Source organism: Cherax quadricarinatus, chromosome 59 (genome assembly GCF_038502225.1).
Source record: "Cherax quadricarinatus isolate ZL_2023a chromosome 59, ASM3850222v1, whole genome shotgun sequence".
In the NCBI taxonomy this organism is placed as follows: Eukaryota; Metazoa; Arthropoda; class Malacostraca; order Decapoda; family Parastacidae; genus Cherax; species Cherax quadricarinatus.
Window position 1 is genome coordinate 7,735,473 of NC_091350.1, and position 25,962 is coordinate 7,761,434.

Consider the following 25,962-nt stretch of genomic DNA (forward strand, 5'->3'; position numbering starts at 1 on the left):
GAGTGACTTGCAGGACTTTGAACTCTGCTTGGATAAAATTGTGGCCAGAATGTGTACAAGAGAGGGATTTTGAAGGGTTTGGGGCTGACCCTGACACCTTTACTGGTGTATCACTCTGAAAACCCCGGAGTGTTCAAGAAAAGCAGTGTTGTCCAGAGTAAATTGTATGTGATGTGGAAGGCAAACAGTAATGCATGGGTCACAAGGGACATTTTCCTTCATTGGTACCATGACGTGTTTGGCTCCAGTGTGACAAAATACCTCCTGGAAAATAAATTGGAACTCGAGTGCCTCCTGGTAATGGACAATGCTCCTGCTCATTCTCCAGACTTGGAAGATCAAATGGTGCAGGAGTTTTGTTTCATCAAAGTGGAGTTCTTGTCCCTTAATACCACTCCTCTCCTCCAGCCCATGGACCAGCAGGTCATTTCAAATTTCAAAAAACTGTACAACAAAGCATTGTTTCAAAAGTGCTTTGAAGTGACCTCAGACACTGAATTGACCCTAAGAGATTTCTGGAAATTTCACTTAAGTATCCTCAGTTGCATAAACCTTATAGGTAAGGCTTGGGAGAGAGTAACTTGCAGGACTTTGAACTCTGCTTGGAGAAAATTGTGGCCACAATGTGTACAAGAGAGGGATTTTGAAGGGTTTGGGGCTGACCCTGAGGAGCCTGTGCCAGTTGTGGAATCTGTTGTGGCATTGGGGAATTCCATGGGGTTGGATGTGAGTTTGGAGGATGTGGAAGAGTTGGTGGAGGACGATGATGAAGAGCTAACCACTACAGAGCTGCAAGACCTTCATCTGCAACAGCAACAGACCACAGCTCAGGAAATTGCTTTAGAGGAGAAAGAAGAGAGATGGAGGAAGGTGCCTTCAAAGATTAAGGACATTTGTACAATATGGGCAAAGGTGCAAACATTTATGGATGAACATTACCCTGACAAAGCTGTTGCAGGCCGTGTTGACAACATGTACAATGACAATGTTGTCCCATTTTAGGGAGGTTTTAGAGAAATGCCTGAAACAGACCTCTCTGGAACACTTTTTTGAGTGACAGGGGTCCAGAGACTCTCGAGCTGATCCTAGTGGCATTAAAAAACAAAGAAGGGAAGTAACCCTGGAAAAGGACTTGGTACCTGGAGTCCTTATGGAGGGGGATTCCCTTTCCAAACAATAGTACACCTCCAGCCTCTCCCCTCCTCCTGTCTCATCACTCATCAATAAGTCTTCAATAAAGGTAAGTGTCATTTTAGTAATGTTTTATTCTGCATGTCTCATTGTTTTCTGTGTAGGGAAATGTATATTTCATGTATACTTTTGGGTGTCTGGAATGGATTAATTGGATTTCCATTATTTCTTATGGGGAAAATTAATTTCGAATTAGTCAGATTCGGGTTTAGTCACTCTCTCTGGAATGGATTAATTATGTAATCCAGGGGTCCACTGTATTTGGGAGCTGACTTCTCAGTGGATGGGTTTATGAAGGATGAGGTTAACCATAGAATTCCTGAACGGAAAAAGATAAGGGGTGCGTTGAGGTATCTGTGGAGACAAAAAACGTTATCCATGGAGGCAGAGAAGGGAATGTACGAAAGTATAGTGGTACTAACATTCTTATATAGGTGTGAAGCTTGGGTTGTAAATGCTGCGGTGAGGATGCAGCTGGAGACAGTGGAGATGTCCTGTCTAAGGGTAATGTGTGGTTTAAATGTTATGCAGAGAATTGTAGTGTGGAAATTAGGAGAAAGCGTGGAGTTTCTAAGATTATTAGTCAGAGGGCTGAATAGGGGTTGTTGAGGTGGTTTGGTCATTTAGAGAGAATGGAACAAAGTAGAATGACTTCGAAAATGTATAAATCTGTAAGGGAAAGAAGGGGGGGGGGTAGTGGTCGTCCTCGAAAAGGTTGGAGGGAAAGGATAAAGGAGGTTTTGTGGGTGAGGGGCTTGGATTTCCAGCAAGCATGCGTGAGCGTGTTAGATAGGAGTGAATGGAGATGAATGGTTTTTGGGACCTGACGAGCTGTTGGAGTGTGAGCAGGGTAATATTTTGTGAAGGGATTCAGGGGAACCAGTTAGCCGGACTTGAGTCCTGGAAGGGTTTGGGATATTGGTAGTTTGGAGGGACTATCTAAATTGTCGTATGTGGGTGCCTCTGCAAAGACAGTGATTATGTATGAGTGATGGTGAAAGCGTTGACTGATAATGAAAGTTTTTTCTTTCTTTTTGGGTTTTTCTTTCTTTTGGGTCACCTTGCCATGGTTTGAGATGGCCGACGTGTTAAAAAAAAAAATCAAAACAAAGATCACGACAGCCAGGAAAATGACAGGGTGGGTATCGAGAACTTTCAAAACGAGGGAAATAATGCATGTGGTGACACTCTTCAAATCGCTAGTGCTCCCGCATTTAGAATATTGCTCGGTGCTGACGGTCTCGTTCAAAGCAGGAGAAATATCAGAGCTGGAACAAATGCAGAGATCATTTATGGCTCACATTGAGCCAGTAAAGCACCTAAATTACTGGGAATGCCTTCAAGTCTCGAACATGTACTACTCACTGGAGTGGAGAGAGAGAGAGAGAGATATGATAATATACAGTGGACCCCCGCATAGCGATATTAATCCGTGCAAGAGAGCTCATTGTTATGCGAAATTATCGTTATGCGAATGAATTTTCCCCATAAGAAATAATGGAAATCAAATTAATCCGTGCAAGACACCCCAAAGTATGAAAAAAAAATTTTTTTACCACATGAAATATTAATTTTAATACACACAAACTGTAAAAGGCATGCAAAATTACATGACACTTACTTTTATTGAAGATCTGGTGATGATTGATGGGATGGGAGGAGGAGAGAGTGTTAGTGTTTAGAAGGGGAATCCCCTTCCATTAAGACTTGAGGTGTCAAGTCCTTTTCTGGGGTTACTTCCCTTCTTCTTTTAATGCCACTAGGACCAGCTTCAGAGTCACTGGAGTTTTGTCGCACAACATATCTGTCCATAGTGGCCTGTACCTCTCGTTCCTTTATGACTTCCCTAAAGTGTTTCACAACATTGTCAGTGTAATAGTCACCAGCACGGCTTGCAATAGCTGTGTGAGGGTGATTTTCATCCATGAAGGTTTGCACTTTCAGCCACTTTGCACAGATTTCCTTAATCTTTGTAGTAGGCAATTTCTTCAATTTCTCTCTCCCCTCCTTTGAACCAGTTTCCTCAGGTCTGGCCTCTTGCTGTTGAAGCTGATCTATCAGCTCATCAGTGGTTAGTTCTTCATTGTCCTCCTCCACCAACTCTTCCACATCATCCCCACTAACCTCCAACCCCAAGGACTTTCCCAATGCCATAATGGATTCCTCAACTGGCATAGGATTCTCAGGGTTAGCCTGAAACCCTTCAAAATCCCTTTGGTCTACACATTCTGGCCACAGTTTCTTCCAAGCAGAGTTCAAGGTCCTCTTAGTCACTCCCTCCCAAGCCTTACCTATAAGGTTTACACAATTGAGGATATTAAAGTGATCTCTCCAAAACTCTCTTAGTCAGTTGAGTTTCTGAGGTCACTACAAAGCACCTTTCAAACAGAGCTTTTGTGTACAGTTTTTTGAAGTTTGCAATAACCTGCTGGTCCATGGGCTGCAGGAGAGGAGTGGTATTAGGAGGCAAAAACTTCACCTTAATGAATTTCATGTCCCCATAAAGTCGCTCTGCCACGTCTGTAGGATGACCAGGGGCATTGTCTAACACCAGGAGGCACTTAAGTTCTAATTTCTTTTCAGTTAGGTAATCTTTCACATTGGGGGCAAATGCATGGTGTAACCAGTCATAGAAAAAGTCCCTAGTGACCCATGCCTTACTGTTTGCCCTCCACAGCACACACAAATTTTCCTTGAGGACATTCTTTTGCCTGAACGGTCTGGGAGTTTCAGAGTGATACACTAATAAAGGCTTCACTTTGCAATAGTAGCATTGGAACACAACAACAGAGTAAGCCTGTCTTTCATTGGCTTATGTCCTGGGAGTGCCTTTTCCTCCTGAGTAATGTAGGTCCTGCTTGGCATTTTCTTCCAAAACAGGCCTGTTTCATCACAATTAAACACTTGTTCAGGTTTCAGTCCTTCAGTTTCTATGTACTCCTTGAATTCCTGCACATATTTTTCAGCTGCTTTGTGGTCCGAACTGGCAGCCTCACCATGCCTTATCACACTATGTATGCCACTACGCCTCTTAAATCTCTCAAACCAACCTTTGCTGGCCTTAAATTCACTCACATCATCACTAGTTGCAGGCATTTTTTTAATTAAATCCTCATGCAACTTCCTAGCCTTTTCACTTATGATCACTTGAGAGATGCTATCTCCTGCTATCTGTTTCTCATTTATCCACACCAATAACAGTCTCTCAACATCTTCCATCGCTTGCGATCTCTGTTTTGAAAACACAGTTAAACCTTTGGCAAGAACAGCTTCCTTGATTGCCTTTTTGTTGCCCACAATAGTAGCGATGGTTGATTGGGGTTTACTATACAACCTGGCCAGCTCTGAGACATGCACTCCACTTTCATACTTATCAATGATCTCTTTCTTCATCTCTATAGTAATTCTCACCCTTATTCCTGTAGGGTTGGCACTAGAAGCTTTCTTGGGGCCCATGGTCACTTATTTTGCAGATAAAATCACCAGAAACACTGTAATAATATGAAATGTTCCGATTGTATGCTTGGATGTTACCGCGGAGGCTGGCTGGTAAACAATGCCACCGGCGGAACATGTGAGGCTGGCTAAGGGCGCACATTAGATGCGTCTCGGACGAACAGCGTTGAGCGGGTTTTTTAGCGGTATGCGAGGCAAAATCTTGGCGATAAAATGTAGCAGTATGCGGATTTAACGTTATGTGATGCCAACGGTATGCGGGGGTCCACTGTATACTGTACCTGGAAAGTACTTGAGGGCCTGGTCCCAAATCTGCACACTGCTATAACAACATACTGGAGTGAGAGATATGGGAAGATGTGCAAAATAAACCCAGTGAGGAGCAGGGGTGTTGTGTGGACAATAAGGGGACACTGTATCAATATCCATGGTCCTAGACTGTTCAACATCTTACCAGATATCAGAAACATGGCCAGAACAAGTGTAGAAGCCTTCAAGAGGAAACTGGACAAGTATCTTCACCAGGTGCCAGATCAGCCAGGCTGTGATGGATATGTGGGGCAGCGGGCCTCCAGCAGCAACAGCCTGGTTGACCACGCAAGCACCAGATAAGCCTGGCCCATGGCCAGGTTCCGAGAGTAGTGAAATTCTCGAAACTCTTCAAAGGTATATCAGTCCTTTCTCTTTATATTTTATTATCTGAGAATTAGAGTAAATCTTCTATTTTTGTGTGATTAAGAATTCAAAATGGAAGGCAAGTGTAATATAGAAGAGGCCTGGGAACATGATTAATGAACAGAGCAAATTTTATTTTAGTTCCAAATGTGTCTACATTGTTTATTTGAGACTGTTTTTAAATTGGTAGTCTTTGAATTTTGTGTAAAATTTCTGACTTCTGTGCACTTTATAGGGTAGTTAAAATAGCTTTACTGAATCAGTAGAGCTGAAGGCATACCAGTGCAGTAGCCGAGAATTTGTTCATAGGAAGCAGTGGAATTGGTTTAAAATAGGACTCGGTCGGTAAAATCGCTGATGTGTAAATTGCGTCGAGATCACTAACTTTGTGTTGGTGTAATTCCATAAGTTTTCCACTCACTTTCATACCTTTGGTGTCATCACCTACAGAAAAAGTTTCTTTATCACTTCAGAAAAATATTTGTTTTTGTTTTTTTAGAGTCGGCACTGTGAGCTATATTAATTTCGAGAGTATGGACAGTGAAAGGGTTAAGATTACAACAAAATAATATTATCTTTGTCTAGCACACTCACCATAAGTTGCTATGTGTTCCTCCAATATTAATCCATTAAATTGAGGCTTTTACTCTACCATACTTATCAGCAGGTCTTGTTGTCCAACATGTGTGTGTACACATGTTGGACAATGTGTGTGTACACATGTTTAGTGCTATAACTTTCCTTTACATATTGTTTTTTGCTTATTCGGATCTTTTTTTTTTTTACATTTAACCACAGGTCTCTGCTGATGTTCATGAGTTTGAGATTACTGACCTTCATCCTGGTAAGAAATATGAAGTGCAAGTTTTAGCAGGGACAAAGGTTGGGTATCCAACAAAAAATGACTTGTCGTGGATACGCCAAAAGATGCCCAGCCGTAATCAGAAGAATATCCCCTTGCCACCAATTGTTTCCTTGAAAGTCATAAATGAAACTTCAGAAGATGATTCTAAGAAGCTAGCAATAAAGGTATGCCAGAGGAACTGGAGAATTTGTTTTGTATGCATGGAGAGCAGAGCTAGCTTTGTAGCATCCATTCCTCAGTATTTATTCTGCCATAATCTACTCTTATTGCATCTGTGGAATATGTGCATGGGATTTTACAACATCAAACCATCTATTTATCATCCAGTTATAACATAAAAGCAATCTGCTGTAGAACAATCAGTCAGTCTCTGATTCCAGACAGAACACCCTCTATTATTCAATGATTGAAACTTACTTAACAAAGTAGCCACACATACAACTTGTCATATTACATATACAAAACACTCAATACATGCATTAGCTCTCACCTACAACAATTCATGGAGAGCTGCAATATCTCATATAAGCATGACTAAAAATAATTTTTTTTTTTATTTTATTATTAACACACTGGCTGATTCCCACCAAGGCAGGGTGGCCCAAGAAAGAAAAACTTTCACCATCATTCACTCCATCACTGTCTTGCCAGAAGGGTGCTTTACACTACAATTTTTAAACTGCAACATTAACACCCCTCCTTCAGAGTGCAGGCACTGTACTTCCCATCTCCAGGATTCAAGTCCAGTCTGCCAGTTTCCCTGAATCCCTTAATAAATGTTACTTTGCTCACACTCCAACAGCACGTCAAGTATTAAAAACCATTTGTCTCCATTCACTCCTATCAAACACGCTCACGCATGCCTGCTGGAAGTCCAAGTCCCTCGCACACAAAACCTCCTTTACCCCCCTCCCTCCAACCTTTCCTAGGCCGACCCCCTACCCCGCCTTCCTTCCACTACAGACCGATACACTCTTGAAGTCATTCTGTTTCGCTGCATTCTCTCGACATGTCCGAACCACCTAAACAACCCTTCCTCAGCCCTCTGGACAACAGTTTTGGCAATCCCGCACCTCCTCCTAACTTCCAAACTACGAATTCTCTGCATTATATTCACACCACACATTGCCCTCAGACATGACATCTCCACTGCCTCCAGCCTTCTCCTTGCTGCAACATTCATCACCCATGCTTCACACCCGTTGGTAAAACTATAATCTCATACATTCCCCTCTTTGCCTCCAAGGACAAAGTTCTTTGTCTCCACAGACTCTTAAGTGCACCACTCACCCTTTTCCCCCTCATCAATTCTGTGATTCACCTCATCTTTCATAGACCCATCTGCTGACACATCCACTCCCAAATATCTGAATACATTCACCTCCTCCATACTCTCTCCCTCCAATCCGATATCCAATCTTTCATCACCTAATCTTTTTGTTATCCTCATAACCTTACTCTTTCCTGTATTCATTTTTAATTTTCTTCTTTTACATACCCTACCAAATTCATCCACCAACCTCTGCAACTTCTCTTCAGAATCTTCGACTTTTCATGTGTGACTCGACCTGAATAAACACTTTATGTACAGTAAATCAAATGACCTAAAATTGGGTGAAAAACTCCTTTTATCTCCCAGTAGCTTCAGAAATATTGTCTAAAAAAAAAAATCCCTTGAACTGGACATAATATTCAAAATATAACAATCCATGGGGAAGTGGAACAGAATTCTTCCTCCATAAGCCATGTGTGTTGTAAGAGGCGACTAATATGCCAGGAGCAAGGGGCTAGTAACCCCTTCTCCAGTGTATATTACTAAATGTAAAAGGAGAAACTTTTGTTTTTCTTTTTGGGCCACCCTGCCTCGGTGGGATACACCAGTTTGTTGAAAGAAGAAATATTTACTGTGTGATTTTTATCTTAAACTTCTAGCTTATTCTGTTGCTGCCTTCTTTATGTATAGAAATTTTTCATACTGAACTGTCACACACAACTTAAATTATTTTATAGTCTTAATCTAAATCTTTCTTTCTTTCAACACACCGCCCGTATCCCACCGAGGCGGGGTGGCCCAAAAGGAAAAACGAAAGTTTCTCCTTTTCTTCTTCTTTCAACACACCGGCCGTATCCCACCAAGGCGGGGTGGCCCAAAAGGAAAAACGAAAGCTTCTCCTTTTACATTTAGTAATATATACAGGAGAAGGGGTTACTAGCCCCTTGCTCCTGGCATTTGAGTCGCCTCTTGCAACACGCATGGCTTACGGAGGAAGAATTCTGTTCCACTTCCCCATGGAGGTAAGAGGAAATAAACAAGACCAAGAACTAGTAAGAAAATAGAAGAAAACCTAGAGGGGTGTGTATATATATGCTTGTACATGTATGTGTAGTGTGACTTAAGTGTAAGTAGAAGTAGCAAGACATACCTGAAACCTTGCATGTTTATGAGACAGAAAAATGGACACCAGCAATCCTCCCATCATGTAAAACAATTACAGGCTTTCGTTTTACACTCACTTGGCAGGACGGTAGTACCTCCCTGGGCGGTTGCTGTCTACCAACCTACTACCTAGGTCTTAATCTAAATACTTGTTTGTAATTGCTAGTTTCAGTCTGCCCAAATTGCTTTGTGTAACAATGATTTTTCCTTAGAATGTATGAAAAATATAGTCCTAGAGTTAAATCAATACTAATTCTTGGAAATAAAATTTGACTTAAATATTTTGTTATGAATAAGTTAGTAAGATTAGATTTTTTCGTTTTTGTTGATAGCTATGTAGTCTATTTGATTATTTTTTTTTTCAGAACATTGGCTGTCTCCCACCGAGGCATGGTGACCCAAAAAAGGAAAGAAACATTTTCACCATCATTCAACACATTCACCATCATTCACACATAATCACTGTCTATGCAGAGGCACCCAGATACAACAATTTAGATGCCACTCCAAACATCTAATATCCCAAACGCTTCCTTTAAAGTGCAGGCATTGTACTCCCCACCTCCAGGACTCAAGTCCGGCTAACTGGTTTCCCCTGAATCCCTTCACAAAATATTACCCTGCTCACACTCCAACAGCTTGTCAGGTTGATTATTATTTTAATATATTGAATACATACTCTAATTTCAGATTGATTGGAAGCTTCCTCCTGAGAATACAGCTGAAGTTGAAGGTTACACGTTAAAATATCGACGCCAGGACAGGCAGTGGGTGGGTCCCATCACTCTTCTTCCTACACAGACATCATTCACCATCACTGGTTTAGGTAAATAACCATAAATTAAAGTTTGTGATTTTTCTCTGTATATAAAACATCAAGAGTGGTTCCTTGATGCCAGTAAGGGGTTGCTGATGCAAGGAATTGAACCTCGGTCAGATGACCAAAAGCTCCAATGGCGGGTCATCATCTTATTAAGACCTGCATCAGAAAACACTTGTCCTGTTTCCTGATGAACCTTACCTTACCTAACCTAACCTGCTTCAAGGCATTGAAGCAATACTTATGACTAAATTTATATGATTTCTTCTTTCAACACACCAGCCGTATCCCACCAAGGCAGGGTGGCCCAAAAAGAAAAACGAAAGTTTCTCTTAAATTTAGTAATTTATATGGGAGAAGGGGTTACTAGCCCCTTGCTCCCGGCATTTTAGTCGCCTCTTACAACACGCATGGCTTACGGAGGAAGAATTCTGTTCCACTTCCCCATGGAGGTTTATATGATGTATCTTGATGTATTTATTTTTTGTGTAAATTGCTGCTTATCTGACACTCCAATTAAATATATTAAAAATTACTCATTTCAGTTGGAAGCTGATCCTTCCTTGGCTCAAATCGGATTTACCTCCCATTCCTCCAGGCACTGTATGACCTCCCCTGCTAGTTTAGCACTTCCTCTTTAATAATAATATTATTATTATTATTATTATTATCACACTGGCCGATTCCCACCAAGGCAGGGTGGCCCGAAAAAGAAAAACTTTCACCATCATTCACTCCATCACTGTCTTGCCAGAAGGGTGCTTTACACTACAGTTTTTAAACTGCAACATTAACACCCCTCCTTCAGAGTGCAGGCATTGTACTTCCCATCTCCAGGACTCAAGTCCGGCCTGCCGGTTTCCCTGAATCCCTTCATAAATGTTACTTTGCTCACACTCCAACAGTACGTCAAGTATTAAAAACCATTTGTCTCCATTCACTCCTATCAAACACGCTCACGCATGCCTGCTGGAAGTCCAAGCCCCTCGCACACAAAACCTCCTTTACCCCCTCCCTCCAACCTTTCCTAGGCCGACCCCTACCCCGCCTTCCTTCCACTACAGACTGATACACTCTGAAGTCATTCTGTTTCGCTCCATTCTCTCTACATGTCCGAACCACCTCAACAACCCTTCCTCAGCCCTCTGGACAACAGTTTTGGTAAGCCCGCACCTACCCCTAACTTCCAAACCACGAATTCTCTGCATTATATTCACACCACACATTGCCCTCAGACATGACATCTCCACTGCCTCCAGCCTTCTCCTCGCTGCAACATTCATCACCCACGCTTCACACCCATATAAGAGCGTTGGTAAAACTATACTCTCATACATTCCCCTCTTTGCCTCCAAGGACAAAGTTCTTTGTCTCCACAGACTCCTAAGTGCACCACTCACTCTTTTTCCCTCATCAATTCTATGATTCACCTCATCTTTCATAGACCCATCCGCTGACACATCCACTCCCAAATATCTGAATACGTTCACCTCCTCCATACTCTCTCCCTCCAATCTGATATTCAATCTTTCATCACCTAATCTCTTTGTTATCCTCATAACCTTACTCTTTCCTGTATTCACCTTTAATTTTCTTCTTTTGCACACCCTACCAAATTCATCCACCAATCTCTGCAACTTCTCTTCAGAATCTCCCAAGAGCACAGTGTCATCAGCAAAGAGCAGCTGTGACAACTCCCACTTTATGTGTGATTCTTTATCTTTTAACTCCACGCCTCTTGCCAAGACCCTCGCATTTACTTCTCTTACAACCCTATCTATAAATATATTAAACAACCACGGTGACATCACACATCCTTGTCTAAGGCCTACTTTTACTGGGAAAAAATTTCCCTCTTTCCTACATACTCTAACTTGAGCCTCACTATCCTCGTAAAAACTCTTCACTGCTTTCAGTAACCTACCTCCTACACCATACACTTGCAACATCTGCCACATTGCCCCCCTATCCACCCTGTCATACACCTTTTCCAAATCCATAAATGCCACAAAGACCTCTTTAGCCTTATCTAAATACTGTTCACTTATATGTTTCACTGTAAACACCTGGTCCACACACCCCCTACCTTTCCTAAAGCCTCCTTGTTCATCTGCTATCCTATTCTCCGTCTTACTCTTAATTCTTTCAATTATAACTCTACCATACACTTTACCAGGTATACTCAACAGACTTATCCCCCTATAATTTTTGCACTCTCTTTTATCCCCTTTGCCTTTATACAAAGGAACTATGTATGCTCTCTGCCAATCCCTAGGTACCTTACCCTCTTCCATACATTTATTAAATAATTGCACCAACCACTCCAAAACTATATCCCCACCTGCTTTTAACATTTCTATCTTTATCCCATCAATCCCGGCTGCCTTACCCCCTTTCATTTTACCTACTGCCTCACGAACTTCCCCCACACTCACAACTGGCTCTTCCTCACTCCTACAAGATGTTATTCCTCCTTGCCCTATACACGAAATCACAGCTTCCCTATCTTCATCAACATTTAACAATTCCTCAAAATATTCCCTCCATCTTCCCAATACCTCTAACTCTCCATTTAATAACTCTCCTCTCCTATTTTTAACTGACAAATCCATTTGTTCTCTAGGCTTTCTTAACTTGTTAATCTCACTCCAAAACTTTTTCTTATTTTCAACAAAATTTGTTGATAACATCTCACCCACTCTCTCATTTGCTCTCTTTTTACATTGCTTCACCACTCTCTTAACCTCTCTCTTTTTCTCCATATACTCTTCCCTCCTTGCATCACTTCTACTTTGTAAAAACTTCTCATATGCTAACTTTTTCTCCCTTACTACTCTCTTTACATCATCATTCCACCAATCACTCCTCTTCCCTCCTGCACCCACTTTCCTGTAACCACAAACTTCTGCTGAACAGTCTAACACTACATTTTTAAACCTACCCCATACCTCTTCGACCCCATTGCCTATGCTCTCATTAGCCCATCTATCCTCCAATAGCTGTTTATATCTTACCCTAACTGCCTCCTCTTTTAGTTTATAAACCTTCACCTCTCTCTTCCCTGATGCTTCTATTCTCCTTGTATCCCATCTACCTTTTACTCTCAGTGTAGCTACAACTAGAAAGTGATCTGATATATCTGTGGCCCCTCTATAAACATGTACATCCTGAAGTCTACTCAACAGTCTTTTATCTACCAATACATAATCCAACAAACTACTGTCATTTCGCCCTACATCATATCTTGTATACTTATTTATCCTCTTTTTCTTAAAATATGTATTACCTATAACTAAACCCCTTTCTATACAAAGTTCAATCAAAGGGCTCCCATTATCATTTACACCTGGCACCCCAAACTTACCTACCACACCCTCTCTAAAAGTTTCTCCTACTTTAGCATTCAGGTCCCCTACCACAATTACTCTCTCACTTGGTTCAAAGGCTCCTATACATTCACTTAACATCTCCCAAAATCTCTCTCTCTCCTCTGCATTCCTCTCTTCTCCAGGTGCATACACGCATACACGACCGACTTGTTGAAAAAAAAAAAAAATAATAATAATAATAATAATAATAATAATAATAATAATAATAATAATAATATAATAATAATAATAATACAGCCTCTCCTCACTACATGATGGGGTTCCATTCCTAAGAGAAGGCCGGTAAGTGAATTGGTCATTAAGTGAAGAGCATACTCAACTGGTAGTGGGTTTGTGTCAATCATCTTCAGACGTTTTTTTAATGTCACCTTTGCATCATTTATAATATTTCTAGTATATTTTTAATGTCTATACAGTAATATACTGTATACTGTAATAAACAGAATAGAGGAAATCAGCTCTAATATACATTACTTAGGTTAGCATACTGGTTGGAGAGCTGGTCGTAAGTCCGAGTGGTAGGTAAATGAGTACGTCGCTAAGTGAGGAGAGGTTGTAATGAAAAGTTCTATCCATGATATATACTGTGAATTCTGTTCTCTATTGGAATAATAATTAATAAATTTATCAATATTGAATTTCCCAAAGTGAAATTATTTATTAAACTACTAATTTTCTGATGTGACATAAGTGTGGAATTTGTATACTTAATGATTATTTTTTGTCAGAGGCTGACTGGTATGAGGTTCAGGTTAAGGGTTATAGTGCAGATGGTGATGGTGGGGCCACTGAGCAAGTGGTTCACACATTCCCTCCGAGCCCCAACACTACCCTTCCTCCTAACACTACTTGGAATATTTATCAGGTAATTATTTAAAATAGTGGATTTTCATGGTTTTGGAATATTTATCAGGTAATTATTTTAAGTATTAGTAGATTGTTATAGTTCTAATCAGTGGCATGTCATTAAAAATTGCCAGGATAAGCAAATGATACTGTTAATTTTGTCATAAATATGAAGTATAAACTTAAATATTTTGCCTTTATTGAATCATTTAACAAATAAAATAGGAAGTTAAATTTAGAAATGATTGTGTGAAATGTTTATGTGACTTAACAACCATTTCTGTCTCTTTGGTATATGAAATGCCTTACCAATTAGTGGCATTGTATACAGCCTCTCCTCACTTAACGACGGAGTTTCGTTCCTAAGACCACATCGGTAAATGAATTCGTCGCTAAGCAAGGAGTATAATATAATCATAGTGGGTTTGTGTCATCCATCTTTGATATTGTTTTAAAGTCACCTTTTCACCATTTATAGCATTTCTGTTATATTTTTAAATGTTTATACAGTAGTGTACTGTATCCAGCAGCCTCTCCTCACTTAGTGACGTACTCGTTTACTGATGAGTCGTATTAGTGCTGATTTCTTCTATTCTGTTTATTACAATATACAGAACACTACTGTATAAACATTTAAAAATATACCAGAAAAGGTGACAGTAAAACAATATCAGAGATGGTCGACACAAACTCTCTGCTATTATTGCATGCTCCTCAGTTAGTGACGAATTCATTTAACGACATGGTCATAGGAACGGAACTCTGTCGTTAAGTGAGGAGAGGCTGTATTGTAATAAGCAGAATAGAGGAAATCAGCTCTAATATACATTATAGGTCTCCCTCAACATTCGCGTTTTCCATTTTCGTGGGCTTCGAACATTTGCAAATTTCCAGCTGCTAAATTCCCAGCCGCCAAATCATATTTATGTTGAGGGCTTTGAAGGTGATGAATGACATTGATAGAAGCATAATTCCCCACAAAACTCTGTAGATTTGAAGAAACGATCTCAGTTGCCCAAGACAGCAATGCCTAAGTGTATGTAACAAGGCAAACAGATTACTGGGATTTATATCAAGAAGTGTAAGCAACAGAAGTTCAGCGGTTATATTACAGCTTTATACGTATATCATTAGTAAGGCCTCACCTAGATTACGCAGCTCAGTTCTGGTCTCCATATTACAGAATGGACATAAATTCATTAGAAAACATTTAGCGTAGAATGACTAAATTAATACATAGCATTAGAAATCTTCTTTTTGAAGAAAGATTGAAGACCCTTAAATTACATTCACTTGATAGACGAAGAATGAGGGGAGACATGATCGAAGTGTATAAGTGGAAGATGGGTATTAATAAAGGGGATATAAATAAGGTCTTGAGGATCTCTCTCCAAGAGAGAACCCGCAGTAATGAATTAAAATTAGACAAGTTTAGATTTAGAAAGTATATAGGAAAGGATTGGTTTGGCAATAGGGTAGTTGATGAACGGAACAGTCTGCCTAGTAGGGTTATTGAAGCTAAAACCTTGGGTAGTTTCAAATTTAGGTTGGATAAATACATAAGTGAGAGGGGTTGGATTTGAGTGGGACTTGCACATGAGTAAATAGAATTCTCAAAGCTTATTGCTTGGGTAGCATTTAAGGACATAAGAAAGGAAGAACACTGCAGCAGGCTTGTTGGCCCATACTAGGTAGATCTTTCACAATTTATCCCACTAACAAAATATTTGCCCAACCCAATTTTCACTACTACCCAAGAAATAAGCTGATGTCTTTTGTCTGTCTCATAAATATGCAAGGTTACAGGTATGTCTTGCTACTTCTACTTACACTTAGGTCACACTACACATACATGTACACATTTATTTATACACACTCATCTGAGTTTTCTTTGATTTTATCTTAATAGTTCTTGGTCTTATTACTTTTCCTTTTATATCCATGGGGAAGTGGAATAAGAATCTTTCCTCCGTAAGCCATGCAGGTTGTAAAAGTCAACTAAAATGCCGGGAACAATGGGCTAGTAACCCCTTTTCCTGCAAAGATTACTAAAAAGAATAAGAAGAAGAAAATTGTCAAAGTGGGAAGTCTGAATGTGCATGGATGTTGTGCAAATGATAAGAAAGAGATGATTGTGGATGTTATGAATGAGAAGAAGCTGGATGTCCTGGCTTTAAGTGAAACAAAGCTGAAGGGAGTGGGAGAGTTTCAATGGAGAGGAATAAATGGGATTAGGTCAGGGGTTTCAAATAGAGTTAGAGCTAAGGAAGGAGTAGCAATAATGTTGAAAGATAAGCTATGGCAGGAAAAGAGGGACTACAAATGTATTAGTTCAAGGATTATGTGGAGTAAAATAAAGATTGGATGTGAAAAGTGGGTTATAATAAGCGTGTATGCACCTGGAGAAGAGAGAAGTGTAGAGGAGAGAGAGAGATTTTGGGAAATGTTGAGTGAATGCGTGGGGAGTTTTGAATCAAGTGCGAGAGTAATGGTGGTTGGGGATTTCAATGCTAAAGTGGGTAAAAATGTTATAGAGGGAGTAGTAGGTAAATTTGGGGTGCCAGGGGTAAATGTAAATGGGGAGCCTTTAATTGAGCTATGTGTAGAAAGAGATTTGGTAATAAGTAATACATATTTTATGAAAAAAAGGATAAATAAATATACAAGGTATGATGTAGCACGTAATGAAAGTAGTTTATTAGATTATGTATTGGTGGATAAAAGGTTGATGGGTAGGCTCCAGGATGTACAAGTTTATAGAGGGGCAACAGTTATATCGGATCATTATTTAGTTGTAGCTACAGTTAGAGTAAGAGGTAGATGGGAAAAGAGGAAGGTGGCAACAACAAGTAAGAGGGAGGTGAAAGTGTATAAACTAAGGGAGGAGGAAGTTCAGGTGAGATATAAGCGACTATTGGCAGAAAGGTGGACTAGTGCAAAGATGAGTAGTGGGGGGGGTTGGAGAGGGTTGGAATAGTTTTAAAAATGCAGTATTAGAATGTGGGGCAGAAGTTTGTGGGTATAGGAGGGTGGGGGCAGGAGGAAAGAGGAGTGATTGGTGGAATGATGAAGTTAAGGGTGTGATAAAAGAGAAAAAGGTAGCTTATGAGAGGTTTTTACAAAGCAGAAGTGTTATAAGAAGAGCAGAGTATATGGAGAGTAAAAGAAAGGTAAAGAGAGTGCAAAAGGAGAGCAGATGATAGAGTGGGAGAGGCACTGTCAAGAAATTTTAATGAAAATAAGAAAAATTTTTGGAGTGAGTTAAACAAGTTAAGAAAGCCTAGGGAAAGTATGGATTTGTCAGTTCAAAACAGAGTAGGGGAGTTAGTAGATGGGGAGATGGAGGTATTAGGTAGATGGCGAGAATATTTTGAGGAACTTTTAAATGTTAAGGAAGAAAGAGAGGCAGTAATTTCATGCACTGGTCAGGGAGGTATACCATCTTTTAGGAGTGAAGTAGAGCAGAATGTAAGTGTGGGGGAGGTACGTGAGGCATTACGTAGAATGAAAGGGGGTAAAGCAGCTGGAACTGATGGGATCATGACAGAAATGTTAAAAGCAGGGGAGGATATAGTGTTGGAGTGGTTGGTACTTTTGTTTAATAAATGTATGAAAGAGGGGAAGGTACCTAGGGATTGGCGGAGAGCATGTATAGTCCCTTTATATAAAGGGAAAGAGGACAAAAGAGAATGTAAAAATTATAGAGGAATAAGTTTACTGAATATACCAGGAAAAGTGTACGGTAGGGTTATAATTGAAAGAATTAGAGGTAAGACAGAATGTAGGATTGCGGATGAACAAGGAGGTTTCAGAGTGGGTAGGGGATGTGTAGATCAAGTGTTTACATTGAAGCATATATGTGAACAGTATTTAGATAAAGGTAGGGAAGTTTTTATTGCATTTATGGATTTAGAAAAGGCATATGATAGAGTGGATAGAGGAGCAATGTGGCAGATGTTGTAAGTTATTAAATGCTGTAAAGAGTTTTTATGAGGATAACGAGGCTCAGGTTAGGGTGTGTAGAAGAGAGGGAGAGTACTTCCCAGTAAAAGTAGGTCTTAGACAGGGATGTGTAATGTCACCATGGTTGTTTAATATATTTATAGATGGGGTTGTAAAGGAAGTAAATGCTAGGGTGTTCGGAAGAGGGGTGGGATTAAATTTTGGGGAATCAAATTCAAAATGGGAATTGACACAGTTACTTTTTGCTGATGATACTGTGCTTATGGGAGATTCTAAAGAAAAATTGCAAAGGTTAGTGGATGAGTTTGGTAATGTGTGTAAAGGTAGAAAGTTGAAAGTGAACATAGAAAAGAGTAAGGTGATGAGGGTATCAAATGATTTAGATAAAGAAAAATTGGATATCAAATTGGGGAGGAGGAGTATGGAAGAAGTGAATATTTTCAGATACTTGGGAGTTGACGTGTTGGCGGATGGATTTTTGAAGGATGAGGTTAATCATAGAATTGATGAGGGAAAAAAGGTGAGTGGTGCGTTGAGGTATATGTGGAGTCAAAAAAACGTTATCTATGGAGGCAAAGAAGGGAATGTATGAAAGTATAGTAGTACCAACACTCTTATATGGGTGTGAAGATTGGGTGGTAAATGCAGCAGCGAGGAGACGGTTGGAGGCAGTGGAGATGTCCTGTTTAAGGGCAATGTGTGGTGTAGATATTATGCAGAAAATTCAGAGTGTGGAAATTAGGAAAAGGTGTGGAGTTAATAAGAGTATTAGTCAGAGGGCAGAAGAGGGGTTGTTGAGGTGGTTTGGTCATTTAGAGAGAATGGATCAAAGTAGAATGACATGGAAAGCATATAAATCTATAGGGGAAGGAAGGCGGGGTAGGGGTCGTCCTCGAAAGGGTTGGAGAGAGGGGGTAAAGGAGGTTTTGTGGGCAAGGGGCTTGGACTTCCAGCAAGCATGCGTGAGTGTGTTTGATAGGAGTGAATGGAGACGAATGGTACTTGGGACCTGACGATCTGTTGGGGTGTGAGCAGGGTAATATTTAGTGAAGGGATTCGGGGAAACCGGTTATTTTCATATAGTCGGACTTGAGTCCTGGAAATGTGAAGTACAATGCCTGCACTTTAAAGGAGGGGTTTGGGATATTGGCAGTTTGGAGGGATGTGTTGTGTATCTTTATATGTGTATGCTTCTAAACTGTTGTATTCTGAGCACCTCTGCAAAAACAGTGATAATGTGTGAGTGTGGTGAAAGTATTGAATGATGATGAAAGTATTTTCTTTTTGGGGATTTTCTTTCTTTTTTGGGTCACCCTGCCTTGGTGGGAGACGGCCGACTTGTTGAAAAAAAAAAAAAAAAAATTCTATTTACTCATGTGCAAGACCTACTCAAATCCAACTCCTCTCACCCATATAATTTTTTTTTTTTATAAAAAGTTAGCTGTCTCCCACCAAGGCACGGTGACCCAAAAAGAAAGAAAATTCCCAAAAAGAAAATACTTTCATCATCATTCAACACTTTCACCTCACTCACACATAATCACTGTTTTTGCAGAGGTGCTCAGAATACAACAGTTTAGAAGCATGTACGTATAAAGATACACAACATATCCCTCCTAACTGCCAATATCCCAAACCCCTCCTTTAAAGTGCAGGCATTGTACTTCCCATTTCCAGTACTCAAGTTCAGCTATATAAAAATAACTGGTTTTCCTGAATCCCTTCACTAAATATTACCCTGCTCACACTCCAACAGCTCGTCAGGTCCCAAATACCATTCGTCTCCATTCACTCCTATCTAACACGCTCACGCAAGCCCCTTGCCCACAAAACCTCCTTTACCCCCTCCCTCTAACCTTTTCAAGGACAACCCCTACTCAGCCTTCCATCCCCTACGGATTTATATGCTCTCCATGACATTCTACTTTGATCCATTCTCTCGAAATGACCAAACCATCTCAACAAACCCTCTTCAGCCCTCTGACTAATACTTTTATTAACTCCACACCTTCTCCTAATCTCCACACTCCGAATTCTCTGCATAATATTTACACCACATATTGCCCTTAGACAGGACATCACCGCCTTCAACTGCCTCCTCACTGCAGCGTTTACAACCCAAGCTTCACACCCATATAAGAGTGTTGGTGCCACTGTACTTTCATACATCCCTTCTTTGCCTCCATAGATAACGTTTTTTGACTCCACATATACCTCAATGCACCACTCACCTTTTTTCCTTCATCAATTCTATGTTAACCTCATCCTTCATACATCCATCCGCTGACACGTCAACTCCAAAATACAGTGGACCCCTGCCTTATGATATTAATCCGTTCCTGAGAGCTCATCGAAACCCGAAATTATCGTAAGGCGAATTAATTTTCCCCATAAGAAATAATGGAAATCAAATTAATCCGTTCCTGACACCCCAAAGTATGAAAAAAAAAATTTTACCGCATGAAATATTAATTTTAATACACACAAACTGAAGAAGACATGCACAATTACTACTCTACTAAGAATAGAATACACATGACACTTACCTTTATTGAAGATCTGGTGATGATTGATGGGATGGGAGGAGGGGAGAGTGTGGAAGTTATTAGTGTTTAGAAGGGAAATCCCCTTCCATTAGGACTTGAGGTAGCAAGTCCTTTTCTGGGGTTACTTCCCTTCTTCTTTTAATGTCACTAGGACCAGCTTGAGAGTCACTGGACCTCTGTTGCACAACAAATCTGTCCATAGAGCTCTGTACCCCCTGTTCCTTTAAGACTTTTCTAAAATGGGTCATAACATTGTCATTGTAAAGGTTGCCAACACGGCTTGCAGTAGCTGTGTCAGGGTGATTTTCATCCATAAAGATTTGCAGTTCAACCCACTTTGCACACATTTCATTAATCTGTTTTTTCAATTCCATACTAATTCTCGCCCTTTTTACCACAGGGATGGCACTTGAAGCTTTCTTGGGGTCCATGGTGACTTATTTTGCAGTTACAAGCACTAAAAGCACTGGGATAATGTGAAATGTACCGAATGTATGCGTAGATGTGACCGCACTGGCTGGCTTGTTAACATTGGTGCTGAGGCCACACGTGGGACGCATCCCAGATGAATCACGTAAGGCGAGTTTTTTATCATGAGGCAAGGCAAAATTTTTGCGTTCAGATGCTTCGTATGGCGGATTTAACATAAGGCGATGCGTTCGTAAGGCGGGGTCTACTGTATCTGAAAACATTCACTTCTTCCATACTCTTCCTCTCAATTTGATATCCAATTTTTCTTTGTCTAAATCATTTGATACCCTCATCACCTTACTCTTTTCTATGTTCACTTTCAACTTTCTACCTTTACACACAATCCCAGACTTGTTTACTAACCTTTGCAACTTTTCTTTAGAATCTCCCATAAGCACAGTATCATCAGCAAAAAAGTAGCTGTGTCAATTCCCATTTTGTATTTGATTCCCCATAATTTAATCCCACCCCTCTCCCTAACATCCTAGCATTTACTTCTTTTACAACCCCATCTATAAATATATTAAACAACCATGGTGACATTACACATCCCTGTCTAAGACCCACCTTTACTGGGAGGTAGTCTCCCTCTCTTCTACACACCCTAACCTGAGCCTCGCTATCCTCATAAAAACTTTTTACAGCATTTAGTAACTTACTACCTATTCCATGTATACTTGCAACATCTGCCACATTGCTCCCCTTTCCACTCTCTCATATGCCTTTTCTAAATCCGTAAATACAATGAAAACTTCCCTGCCTTTATCTAAATACTGTTCACATATATGCTTCAATGTAAACACTTGATCTACACATCCCCTACCCACTCTAAAACCTCTCTGCTCATCGCAGTCCTGCATTCTGTCTTGCCTCTAATTCTTTCAATAATAACCCTACCATACACTTTTCCTGGTATACTTGGTAAACTTCTTCTTTCTTTCAACAAACCGGCGGTATCCCACCGAGGCAGGGTGGCCCAAAAAGAAAAACAAAAGTTTCTCTTTTTAAATTTAGTAATTTATACGGGAGAAGGGGTTACTAGCCCCTTGCTCCCGTCATTTTAGTCGCCTCTTACAACACGCATGGCTTACGGAGGAAGAATTCTGTTCTACTTCTCTATGGAGATAAATAAACAAGAACAAGAACTAGAAAGAAAATAGAAGAAAACTCAGAGGGGTATGTATATATATTCTTCTTCTTTCAACACACCGGCCGTATCCCACTGAGGCGGGGTGGCCCAAAAGGAAAAACGAAAGTTTCTCCTTTTTCATTTAGTAATATATACAGGAGAAGAGGTTACTAGTCCCTTGCTCCTGGCATTTTAGTCGCCTCTTACAACACGCATGGCTTACGGAGGAAGAATTCTATTCCACTTCCCCATGGAGATAAGAGGAAATAAACAAGAATAAGAACTAGGTAGTAGGTTGGTAGACAGCAACCACCCAGGGAAGTACTACCGTCCTGCCAGATGACTGTGAAACAGAAACCTGTAACTGTTTTGCATGATGGTAGGATTGCTGGTGTCTTTTTCTGTCTCATAAACACGCTAGATAACAGGGATATCTTGCTACTCCTACTTACACTTTGGTCACACTTCACAGACATGCACATGCATATATATATATATATATATATATACATCTAGGTTTTTCTCCTTTTTCTACATAGCTCTTGTTCTTCTTTATTTCTTCTATTGTCCATGGGGAAGTGGAAAAAAAATCTTTCCTCCGTAAGCCATGCGTGTCGTATGAGGCGACTAAAATGCCGGGAGCAATGGGCTAGTAACCCCTTCTCCTGTAGACATTTACTAAAAAAGAGAAGAAGAAAAACTTTATAAAACTGGGATGCTTGAATGTGCGTGGATGTAGTGCAGATGACAAGAAACAGATGATTGCTGATGTTATGAATGAAAAGAAGTTGGATGTCCTGGCCCTAAGCGAAACAAAGCTGAAGGGGGTAGGGGAGTTTCGGTGGGGGGAAATAAATGGGATTAAATCTGGAGTATCTGAGAGAGTTAGAGCAAAGGAAGGGGTAGCAGTAATGTTGAATGATCAGTTATGGAAGGAGAAAAGAGAACGTGAATGTGTAAATACAAGAATTATGTGGATTAAAGTAAAGGTTGGATGCAAGAAGTGGGTCATAATAAGCGTGTACGCACCTGGAGAAAAATGGAATGCAGAGGAGAGAGAGAGATTTTGGGAGATGTTAAGTGAATGTATAGGAGCCTTTGAACCAAGTGAGAGAGTAATTGTGGTAGGGGACCTGAATGCTAAAGTAGGAGAAACTTTTAGAGAGGGTGTGGTAGGTAAGTTTGGGGTGCCAGGTGTAAATGATAATGGGAGCCCTTTGATTGAACTTTGTATAGAAAGGGGCTTAGTTATAGGTAATACATATTTTAAGAAAAAGAGGATAAATAAGTATACAAGATATGATGTAGGGCAAAATGACAGTAGTTTGTTGGATTATGTATTGGTAGATAAAAGACTGTTAAGTAGACTTCAGGATGTACATGTTTATAGAGGGGCCACAGATATATCAGATCACTTTCTAGTTGTAGCTACACTGAGAGTAAAAGGTAGAAGGGATACAAGGAGAATAGAAGCATCAGGGAAGAGAGAGGTGAAGGTTTATAAACTAAAAGAGGAGGCAGTTAGGGAAAGATATAAACAGCTATTGGAGGATAGATGGGCTAATGAGAGCATAGGCAATGGGGTCAAAGAGGTATGGGGTAGGTTTAAAAATGTAGTGTTAGAGTGTTCAGCAGAAGTTTGTGGTTACAGGAAAGTGGGTGCGGGAGGGAAGAGGAGCAATTGGTGGAATGATGATGTAAAGAGAGTAGTAAGGGAGAAAAAGTTAGCATATGAGAAGTTTTTACAAAGTAGAAGTGATGCAAGGAGGGAAGAGTATATGGAGAAAAAGAGAGAGGTTAAGAGAGTGGTGAAGCGATGTAAAAAGAGAGCAAATGAGAGAGTGGGTGAGATGTTATCAACAAATTTTGTTGAAAATAAGAAAAAGTTTTGGAGTGAGATTAACAAGTTAAGGAAACCTAGAGAACAAATGGATTTGTCAGTTAAAAATAGGAGAGGAGAGTTATTAAATGGAGAGTTAGAGGTATTGGGAAGATGGAGGGAATATTTTGAGGAATTGTTAAATGTTGATGAAGATAGGGAAGCTGTGATTTCGTGTATAGGGCAAGGAGGAATAACATCTTGTAGGAGTGAGGAAGAGCCAGTTGTGAGTGTGGGGGAAGTTCGTGAGGCAGTAGGTAAAATGAAAGGGGGTAAGGCAGCCGGGATTGATGGGATAAAGATAGAAATGTTAAAAGCAGGTGGGGATATAGTTTTGGAGTGGTTGGTGCAATTATTTAATAAATGTATGGAAGAGGGTAAGGTACCTAGGGATTGGCAGAGAGCATGCATAGTTCCTTTGTATAAAGGCAAAGGGGACAAAAGAGAGTGCAAAAATTATAGGGGAATAAGTCTGTTGAGTATACCTGGTAAAGTGTATGGTAGAGTTATTATTGAAAGAATTAAAAATAAGACTGAGAATAGGATAGCAGATGAACAAGGAGGCTTTAGGAAAGGTAGGGGGTGTGTGGACCAGGTGTTTACAGTGAAACATATAAGTGAACAGTATTTAGATAAGGCTAAAGAGGTCTTTGTGGCATTTATGGATTTGGAAAAGGCGTATGACAGGGTGGATAGGGGGGCAGTGTGGCAGATGTTGCAGGCGTATGGTGTAGGAGGTAGGTTACTGAAAGCAGTGAAGAGTTTTTACGAGGATAGTGAGGCTCAAGTTAGAGTACATAGGAAAGAGGGAAATTGTTTCCCAGTAAAAGTAGGCGTTAGACAGGGATGGTTGTTTAATATATTTGTGGATGGGGTTGTAAGAGAAGTAAATGCGAGGGTCTTGACAAGAGGCGTGGAGTTAAAAGATAAGGAATCACACATAAAGTGGGAGTTGTCACAGTTGCTCTTTGCTGATGACACTGTGCTCTTGGGAGATTCTGAAGAGAAGTTGCAGAGATTGGTGGATGAATTTGGTAGGGTGTGCAAAAGAAGAAAATTAAAAGTGAATACAGGAAAGAGTAAGGTTATGAGGATAACAAAAATATTAGGTGATGAAAGATTGGATATCAGATTGGAGGGAGAGAGTATGAAGGAGGTGAATGTATTCAGATATTTGGGAGTGGACATGTCAGCGGATGGGTCTATGAAGGATGAGGTGAATCATAGAATTGATGAGGGGAAAAGGGTGAGTGGTGCACTTAGGAGTCTGTGGAGACAAAGAACTTTGTCCTTGGAGGCAAAGAGGGGAATGTATGAGAGTATAGTTTTACCAACACTCTTTTATGGGTGTGAAGCATGGGTGATGAATGTTGCAGCGAGGAGAAGGCTGGAGGCAGTGGAGATGTCATGTCTGAGGGCAATGTGTGGTGTGAATATAATGCAGAGAATTCATAGTTTGGAAGTTAGGAGTAGGTGCGGGCTTACCAAAACTGTTGTCCAGAGGGCTGAGGAAGGGTTGTTGAGGTGGTTCGGACATGTAGAGAGAATGGAGCGAAACAGAATGACTTCAAGAGTGTATCAGTCTGTAGTGGAAGGAAGGCGGGGTAGGGGTCGGCCTAGGAAAGGTTGGAGGGAGGGGGTAAAGGAGGTTTTGTGTGCGAGGGGCTTGGACTTCCAGCAGGCGTGCGTGAGCGTGTTTGATAGGAGTGAATGGAGACGAATGGTTTTTAATACTTGATGTGCTGTTGGAGTGTGAGCAAAGTAACATTTATGAAGGGGTTCAGGGAAACCGGCAGGCCGGACTTGAGTCCTGGAGATGGGAAGTACAGTGCCTGCACTCTGAAGGAGGGGTGTTTATGTTGCAGTTTAAAAACTGTAGTGTAAAGCACCCTTCTGGCAAGACAGTGATGGAGTGATAATAAAAAAAAAAAAAAAGAACTAGAAAGAAAATAGAAGAAAACCCAGAGGGGTATGTATATATATGCTTGTACATATATGTGTAGTGTGCCCTAAGTGTAAGTAGAAGTAGAAAGATGTACCTGAAATCTTGCATGTTTATGAGACAGAAAAAAGACACCAGCAATCCTTCCATCATGTAAAACAATTACAGGCTTCCGTTTTACACTCACTTAGCAGGACGGTAGTACCTCCCTGGGTGGTTGCTGTCTACCAACCTACTACCTAGAACTCAGTAAACTTATTCCTCTATAATTTTTACAATCTCTTTTGTCCCCTTTCCCTTTATATAAAGGAATTATACATGCTGTCTGCCAATCCCTAGGTACCTTCCCCTCT

At 40.4% G+C, this 25,962-nt stretch overlaps 1 protein-coding gene across 2 annotated transcripts in view; it reads left to right on the forward strand.

Annotated features, from left to right (window-relative positions):
* Positions 1 to 25,962, forward strand: part of LOC128698710 (protogenin) — an 865,689-nt gene that overhangs the window by 729,055 nt on the left and 110,672 nt on the right. For both annotated transcript variants that reach the window (XM_070097691.1, XM_070097692.1), the window contains 3 exons: positions 6,121 to 6,351; positions 9,315 to 9,450; positions 13,562 to 13,698. In XM_070097691.1, the coding sequence (XP_069953792.1) occupies positions 6,121 to 6,351; positions 9,315 to 9,450; positions 13,562 to 13,698 (504 nt within the window). The remainder of the gene's footprint in view (positions 1 to 6,120; positions 6,352 to 9,314; positions 9,451 to 13,561; positions 13,699 to 25,962) is intronic.